The sequence below is a fragment of the Typopeltis vanoorti genome, chromosome 4 (assembly GCF_054136105.1).
Source record: "Typopeltis vanoorti isolate ZY-2024b chromosome 4, IOZ_Tvanoo_1.0, whole genome shotgun sequence".
In the NCBI taxonomy this organism is placed as follows: domain Eukaryota; kingdom Metazoa; phylum Arthropoda; class Arachnida; order Uropygi; family Thelyphonidae; genus Typopeltis; species Typopeltis vanoorti.
Genome location: NC_143552.1, coordinates 30,876,195 through 30,885,277, shown reverse-complemented (window position 1 = coordinate 30,885,277; position 9,083 = coordinate 30,876,195). Strand labels below are relative to the sequence as shown.

General features: G+C 38.3%; 1 protein-coding gene across 1 annotated transcript; it reads left to right on the top strand.

Annotated features, from left to right (window-relative positions):
* Positions 1–7,219: 7,219 nt before the first annotated feature.
* LOC150107197 (protein ZBED11-like) lies at positions 7,220–7,636 on the top strand. The gene has a single exon (XM_090391680.1). The coding sequence runs from the start codon at positions 7,220–7,222 to the stop codon at positions 7,634–7,636; it is 417 nt and encodes a 138-aa protein (XP_090247806.1).
* Positions 7,637–9,083: the final 1,447 nt, after the last annotated feature.

Here is a 9,083-nt window from a genome sequence, read left to right as displayed (position 1 = left end):
GCAGGAATGTTGTGTTAACAATGGGTTGGTAGAGTTTGTAAGTTGCATTTCACCTTCCGATCACCGGTTGCTTTATGATTAGTTAAAAAATGTCTGATTTGATCAAGAATGAGAATCGAGTAGGTTGTTAGTTGTATTATACCAAAGCAACTATGGCTATGACATGAATGTATTATTTTTGTGCATTGCATGTTTTAAGGATGAATAATAAGGAATTTTGGAGGGGGAAAACTTGTCACCACTGTATGAAATAAACTCACTTTTTTGACTGATAAGGTAAATATGCACCACCACATTTACAAATTTTATATTTCAATATTGATCGACTGGTAGAGCCTCTGCTACTAATAGCTAGCAAAAAGTTAAGCAAGTTCGAGCGCGGTTAGTAGTTGGAAGGGATCAATCGTTCGATGCTGTTGGCACACTCTCTCTCTCTCAATGTCTTTGGACTCCCTGGAGGTGTCACATAATAATAATATATACTACACTGTGCTTTCAACGGGTGTTCATCCGAGTGCTAAATAGGTCTGAATTCAAGAAACTTTTATAAGGACTTTTCACGTGAAGGTGAGCTGGGTGGTCTCGTCCAGGTAGACGTTATGTGCTTTATTCCATGAATCAGGTTTTTATCATAACACTAATCGGTAAACTTGCCAGAAGAACACTCAGCGATGTGAAACTTAGGGGTAAATGGTGGACTGTAAGCAGTGGCAGCTCATGGCTTGAAATCGTGGGGTGCTGCAACTTTCGAAGTACATACACACTGTAAGTACAGTATACATGTGTGGATAAAATATCAAAATTACGGTAAAAATTAAAAAAAAAAAAAATTAAACATGAAAAAATATTGTTTATTATCGATAAAATTATAATTTGGTATAATTCAAAATTACTTAAATATAAAATATATTCTTCTTGTTTTGTTTCGAGCGAAAAGGTCAATAACTTTTTCCTTGATGTTCATGTGACTGTTGAAGATTGTAACAAGTCAATTAATTTACAAAAATCATGCATGTCAGGTCTACTGTAGAATACTCGAAGTTCAGTTTCAAGTTTTTCTTTGTTGATCATGGGAGATATTGTGTTTACTCCATAAACACGATAAGTACTACGAACACTCTACTACTGGTGCAAACTGCATATAAACAACAGTGGAACTGCGCAACGGACAGTGCCGCATTACACTAATAGCTCGCATCTCACTATGACGTGAATATGCTTGAGCGTGTAGCAATATGACACTGTGGTAAACACAGTGCTGCTAGCATCCTTCGCCCTCCAAAGTGCTACAAGATGGATTTTTATTATTTTTTATACAAAATAAGAGGAGTGTTGAGTCTCCGTAGCTCAGTCAGTATAGACGAAACCCTTTGGTCGGAAAGACCTGGGTTCGATTTCCGTCCATGACGTGAGGAACTTTATCTAGTCTCTTTCGACTAAAGGTGAGCTATCCAGTCTCATACGGAGGATTTCATCCCTTAAAACAGGAAAACCGGCTCCGTGAACACACATCTCCCGATCTACAGACATAAATACATTCTTGTCCCTTGCCCCCTTCCCCCAACGTCAGGATCTACGACAAACCGTTTGGGATCGCTTAAAGTCACTAGTTTATTTTGACGTTTAGCAGCGACGGATGCTCTCTTAGGCTTCTTCCAGAGTTGTGCTGTAGTTGAGGATTGAGGAGATTGCCATAAATTTTACAGAGGGACTTTACTTAAAAAAATTAGTAGTATAGTGGATTCTGACCAGAGCAGACGTGTTTAGTGGAGCTCCGCGTTTTGAGTGTTTAGTGCTTTCTATAGTAAGTGGGTGCGGCGAAAGCCGATTATATATGCTAACGCCTCGCGATCGCTAATCGCTTCCTTCCCCTAATGTCGCGGGTACATCCAGTATTTCATATACTCTGTCATTACTGCCTAAATTCTCTTGATTTGAATCCAATTGATGCCATGTTCCACACGATTTCACATTTGTTGGGTCTCGTGGAACACAGTCAAAGCCAGTGCCTCCTTCTGTTGCTGGCCTCTGGGATGTTGTAATCAGAATAATGTTTACAATGAACTAGTTCAAGAAGTGAATTAAAAAAACAAAACATAATATTAAAATAACTCAATACTGTACACTAAGGATTTCTTCTCATTTCTGTTTTCAAAAGAGCATACAATAAAGTGACAAGTTAAAAACCATACCGATTTTCCCCCCAACATACTTCTAAAGTACTGATTCCTTCTTGGCAGTTAGGAAAGTATGTGTAAAAATTTTGTCAATATTGGATTTGTAATGATCCAGCTATTACTGATGCACACATACAAAATTAAAACTAGTCTCAATGGATAACCCTCACTCTTGTTTTGTAATTATCCTTTAGTGTCATTAAATCCTGTCATAGCAAACAAAATCTCTAAAAACAGATGTTTGAGTATGCATGTAACAAATACCTCTCAAATTCTATTACTGCAAACTTTTCAGTGTAATTTCTTTCATATGGGTTTGCATTAAGGTCTACCTAAGTGTTTGACTGTAGCTTATGAGTATAGCTCAGCATTAAGAGGCTGAGCTATACTCATGCAAAACAGAAAGCATATGTGTTGCATAATTTTTCTTTTGCTACCTCTTAGATGGCCAAAGAAAACAGTGAGAGAGTTAGGATAGTGAGCCTGTTGGCGCAGTATGACAGTGAAGAGTATAGAAGGAGAGCCATAATTGCCAATGACTATATGCGTGAATTATGTTTGATGAGTGGTGTGGAATTTGTGGATGTGTGGAATGAGTTCGATGGGCGAAAGGAGTTATATAAAATGGATGGTTTACATCTGAATGGATTTGGTGTACGGAGACTTGAAAAGGTGTTGTTGAATGTAGTGGAAGTGAATGTACAGAACCAGGGAAACTACAGTTATTAAGGAGGGGGGGGAGTAGATATACAGATTTTAGGGAGACAATTGAGTGTGTGAATGTGTGTAATATGCCAAACGAGTAGGGAAGACCACGAATCAGAAAGGGATAGTTAGCATAAGGCATCAAAATAGGGATGGGACAAATCGGCTTCTGTAATTCATGTATGCAAATGCCAGAAGTATTAGGAACAAGAGGGAAGAGTTTTTGGCCTTGGTTGGCCCTTCCAGACCACAGGTTATTGGCATTAGTGAAACATGGATGACAGAAGATGACACAGCTAGTGGGATTGAATGTGAGGGGTATGGTGTGTTCAGGAGAGACAGGGAGAATAAAATGGGGGAGGAGTATTGTTCACGATAGCTGATGAGCTGCAGCCAAGGAGAATAGAAGTGGAACTGTGGGATAGAGAAAAGAGCACATTTGAGGCTACTTGGTGTGAGATTGAACCTAGCAGAACTAAATATACAGTTGGATGCTGCTATAGACCAGGTGATGGAATAGATGGTGGAGATAGTATGCATAAGCAAATAGAAGAAATGAGTGGAAGGAGGGTAATTATTATGGAAGATTTCAACTATGGTAATATTGATTGGAAGGAGGAGAAGACGCAGAGGAGGGGAGGAAGGAATTGGATTTTCTGCGGTTAAGGGACAGCATGTAATGAAATACTATCTGTGACAGCATGTAATGAAAAAATACTAGGGGTCAGAGAGTGCTTGATCTGGTAATTGCATCTGAGAATTTGCCTGTAACGAGTATAACCACGTTCCCACCAATTGGTGAGAGTGATCATGGGGTCTTGACTTGGGAGGTGGCTAAAGGTGTGGAATTTACAATTAAGACAGGATACATGTGGATTTATCGGGCTGATAAGTATGCCAAGCTTAGGAGATTGATTGGTACAGTGCCATGGCATGTAAAACTGCAAGGGTTAGAAGTTGACAGTGCATGGGAGGGGGTTAAAAAGTGTTTGCATGAAGCAATGGTTGACTGTATACCTAGAGTCCGAATAATAAATCAAGTAGGAGTTAAATGGATGAATAACACCATTAAGCTTGAGCAGCAAAAAAATAAACAACTATGGAGGGAATTTAAGGAGAAAGGTGACCGGCAGGCACATGAACAGTATAAAGCCCAGGCCAGAAGAATAATGAGTGCAGTAAGAAAAGCAAAAAAGGATTATGAAAGAAAAACTGTAAATGTCAGAATGATTTTAAAGAATGCCGATGGTAGGGAGGTAACTGAATCAGTTGATATAGTTGAATTACTGAGCGAGCACTTTGCAAGAGTATATCATCCAGGTGGTGACATTGCAGAAATGAATGAACTAATAGATTATACGGGAATTGTGGTGAATGAGGTGGAGGTGAGTAGTCTATTGCAAAACTTCAATGTCAATACATCTGTGGGATTGGATGGTATACCAGTTCATGTCGTACGTGAAGCGGCTAAAGAATTGTCAGAACCTTTGACCATTTTATTTAATCTGAGTCTTGGGTCTGGGTTAGTCCCAAGGGGGTGGAAAGAGAGGGAAATAGTTCCACTGCATAAAGGAGGTTCCAAGACTACTGTTGTAAATTACTGACCGATTAGCATATCAGGAATCATTGTGAATGTTTTGGAGAAACTAGTCAAGAGAAGAATACAGGATTGGATAGATGAAAATGGGATACTATATGGGGGGGGCAACATGGTTTTGTGAAGGGTAGATCATGCCTCAGTAACTTGCTCACGTTTTATAACACAGTGACAGCTGAACTTGTTAAGGGTAATGGGTTTACAGTGATTCTACTGGACCTTGCCAAGGCCTTTGACAGGATACCACATGAAACTCTAATCAGTAAACTGGAGCAGATGGGGATGGATATAGGGTTGGTGAGATGGATAGGAGGGTGGTTAATGGAGAGATACCAGAGAGTGGTTTATTCAGGAGTGGAGTTCAAAAGACGGCTTCTGACTAGTGGTGTGCTGCAGGGTTCTGTTCTTGGACCACTACTGTTTAATTTGTTCATTAACAATATAGGGAAGGATCTAAGAGGAAATGTGCATTTGTTTGTGGATGATGCAAAGTTGGGTAGAGCAATAGTGAATGCTCAGGATGTCAAAATTTTGCATGATGATTTGGATAGTTTGGAGGACTGGGCTAAGGAGAATGGATGTCAATTTAATGTGGAAAAATGTAAGGTTTTGCATTTTGGGGTGAAGAGATTAGCAGCAGTATATCACATTAGTGGAACCTTACTCCAAGAGATTGACGAGGCCAGGGATTTGGGAGTGTTGGCGGATAGGGAGTTGAAGTTTATTGGGCACACTGCAAAAGTGGCTAAATCAGCTCATCAAATCACTTGGTTACTGAAAAATACTTTAACAAGCAGAGACAAACGAGTTATTGTTCCTCTATATCAAACTCTGATAAGACCCTATCTGGACTACTGTGCCCAGATATGGATGCCAGGGTTTCTTCTTGAAGGGGAGGAGGTGGAGAGGATCCAAAGACGAGTGACCAAGATAGTGGCAGGTCTGTGGAATGCAAAAATTGGTTGATAGGTGGAAAAGGGGTGATATGATTGAGACATTCAAATTACTGAAGGGTTTCTATAAGATCAATCCAGAAGATATTTTTGAGAATAGGACTGGTGGTGGCAGGACTACAGGCCACATGGAAGCTGGGCGAGAATGTGGTTAACATGGGTGTTAGAGCTAGGTTTTTTACTTGGAGAGTGGTGAATGAGTGGAATAAGTTACCAGAGTCTGTTTTCGGTACTATGACTGTGAATGAGTTCAAGCCAAGGTATGATAGATACTGTGTGAATGTCGAATAGTTGTTCTTGACATGATGTTAGAGCCTCCCTCAATGAGTCTGTCGACTCGTTGGAGTTGCCCGAAATAATAATAATTGTAATGGACAGTTAAAATGCTCAGAGCAGAAATAATTCTTTTGCTAAAAAGAATTATTTCAAGTTTCCAAGTTTAAATTTCACTTAGGATGCTTATATGGGCTTTTAATTGAAGAAGTTAAGTCAGCAAAGCTTATAGAGAAAACAATTTTTCATTCCACAAGACAGAAAACATACAAGAGAAATGGGGCCTTTGCATGCAACATACAGCAAAAATGTTAAGAAATTGCAAAAATGTTAAGAAATTCAAGCATCCTCTTCTGACTCTAACAGCTTCTTACACAGAGAATTATTTTTGATTCTTAGGATTTTATTGCTTAGAATATACTTGATATTGTTGTAAGAATTTTAGTATCATTTGCAGACAAAAGCCTTTAGATCTAGTTCTAATCACTGACCAGAAAAACTTTTTCTTTTTTTTTTTTTCTTTTTTTTTTTTAAGCTAATTCCAAAGTTAGTGTCTTTGGTGGAAGTAAGTAGAGTTTTTCTTCCAGAAAAACTTATTAACAACCCTTAAACTAAACAAAATCAACCCCAGAATATGTGTCTAGCATGCTAAAGAAATGCACAGAATAGCAGCAATAATGAAAGATAGAAACTGGTTGCTTACATTTCCAAAAAATGTCTGGACTGAAAGAGTACTACCTCTTCTCTTTGAGAAACAGGCAGCATGTTTAGCCTTAACTTTATATAAATTTTTGGGAAATCAAGACATTAGAGAATTTATTTATATTCATTATATCCTCTGTTATCAGAGGATATTCTGCAAAACAATCAGGTTACAGCCAAGCCAACGCTTTGATAACAAGAGCGTTTGTAAAAAAATATCACCCCTCCCCACTGAAACGATAGCAACTGTTTCTGAAATGTTTCCATAGCTATACAAAAATTTTACTGCAGTTTTTTAAAATAACACAGATGTTCTCAAACTAATAATATTCTTTTATCCTTTTACAACAGAAGTGATGTAGTGTACAGATTTAAAATAGGCATAAAAATTTCATTTTCTGAGATCATACCTTTAAGGCAGTGTTTCCCAACCTGAGTAATTCAAAGGGGGTCAGCGGGATAGTTTATTTTCATTAAACTTTATCTTGTCATGTTGCTCACACCTGGGATATTTGCAATGTATATCTCTGGCTCTTGAGACCCATAGTTTAAGTAAAATTTAAGACGAATGTTGGTACTGTTATTTCTTCATTTTAAAAAGCAGAGATGAATAACAAACCCTTTGTAATTTAATTTAATAAATTATTATGGGTTTGAGATTTATAATATTATAATTTATATTATAAATAAATTTTATAATATTATATAAGTGTGTTTTTCTCGGTTTAATATCAGTTTTTCTGCTTTTGGTCAAATAATTGAGTTCACAATGAAACTTCTGATTTTCAGTTTGTTCACGATCTTATTTAGATATGGATCGGTGGTTAAAGTGTGGATCATTGAAATGCAAGACAGACGATAATCTGAGTGGATCTAGTGTTGTCGAAAATAGTACTAGTGCAGATAAAGTTTGTTCCCCCCAAAAATCACACAAATATTGTCCATACTATTTGCAAATGGGATTTCCCATTCTGAATAAAGATGGCGAAGACAGACCACAGTGTGTTCTTTGTTGCAAAGTGTTATCGAATGAATCTATGAAACCGTCAAAGTTGAGACACTACCTTCAAAGAAAACATGCCGAATCAGTTAATAAGCCAATAGAATATTTTCAAAATAAAAAATTGCAACTTCGTGGTTCACAGAATTTAGTTAAGGACATTGTGTGTGGAACAAAAAATGAAAAAGACTGTTCTAGCCTCTTACGAAGTCGCCCTTCTGATCGCTAGAAATGGACAACCCCATACAATTGGGAAAGATTTAATTTTGCCTGCGACAAAAGCGATAACAAAGAACTTGTTTAGTGAAAAACATGTCAACGATGTCTCTAACATCGTTATCTGACAATACTGTGAAAAGAAGAATCGATGAGATGGCTCAAAATTATTATTATTACAGGCAACTCCAAGGAGTCCTTAGACTCATCGAAGGAGGCCCAACATCATGTCAAGAACAACTATTCAACATTCACACAGTATCTATCATACTTCACCTTAAACTCATTCACAGTCATGGCACCCACAACAGACTCTGGCAGCTTATTCCACTCATTTACCACTCTCCAAGTAAAAAACCTAGCTCTAACACCCTTGATAACCACACTCTTACCAAGCTTCCAAGGATGGCCCCTAGTCCTCCCACTACCAGTCCTATTCTCAAAAATATCTTCTGAATAGGTTGAAGATTTGTGCAGCCCACAAATCTTCAACCTGTTCTCATAAGGTTCATTCCATAGTCCTGCTATCATCTTGGTCACTCGTCTCTGGATCCTCTCCACCTCCTCCCCATCAAGAAGAAACCTTGCCGCCCATATCTGGGCACAGTAGTCTAGCTCGATACAGAGGAACAATAACTCGTTTGTCTCTGCTCGTTAAAGTGTTTTTCAGCAAAAGTGATTTGATGAGCTGATTTTGCCACTTTTGCATGATGTGTCCCCTAAACTTCAACTCCCTATCCACCAACACTCCCAAATCCCTGGCCTCGTCAATCTCCTGGAGTACAGTTCCACCAATGTGATATACTGCTGCTAATCTTTTCATCCCAAAATGCAAAACCTTACATTTTTCCACATTAAATTGACATCCAATCTCCTTAGCCCAGTCCTCCAAACTATCCAAATCATCCTGCAAAATTTTGACATCCTGAGCATTCACTATTGCTCTACCCAACTTTGCATCATCCACAAACAAATGCACAGTTCCTCTCAGATCCTTCCCTATATCTTTAATGAACAAATTAAACAGTAGTGGTCCAAGAACAGAACCCTGCAGCACACCACTAGTCACAGGCCGTCTTTTGGACTCTACTCCAAAATAAACCACTCTCTGATATCTCTCCATCAACCACCCTCCTATCCATCTCACCAACCCTATATCCATTCTCATATTCTGCAGTTTACTGATTAGAATTCCATGTGGTATCCTATCAAAGGCTTTAGCAAGGTCCAGTAGAATCACTGTAAACCCATTACCCTCATCCAGTTCAGCCTGTGAAATGTGAAAGATATTTTGCTAGAACGGTTACATCATGGTGAATATTTTGCGTTACAGTTGGATGAAAGCCACGATATTTCAAATAATGCTAATTTGCTAGCTTTTGTGCGATATGAACACAAAAATAAAGTTTGTGAAAACCTTTTGTTCTGTGAATCGTTACCTCTTCATACAACTGCTGAAG

What these genes read in the sequence shown, in the direction of transcription:
- LOC150107197 (XM_090391680.1), top strand. Translation starts at nt 7,220, where the DNA reads ATGGATCGGTGGTTAAAGTGTGGATCATTGAAATGCAAGACAGACGAT.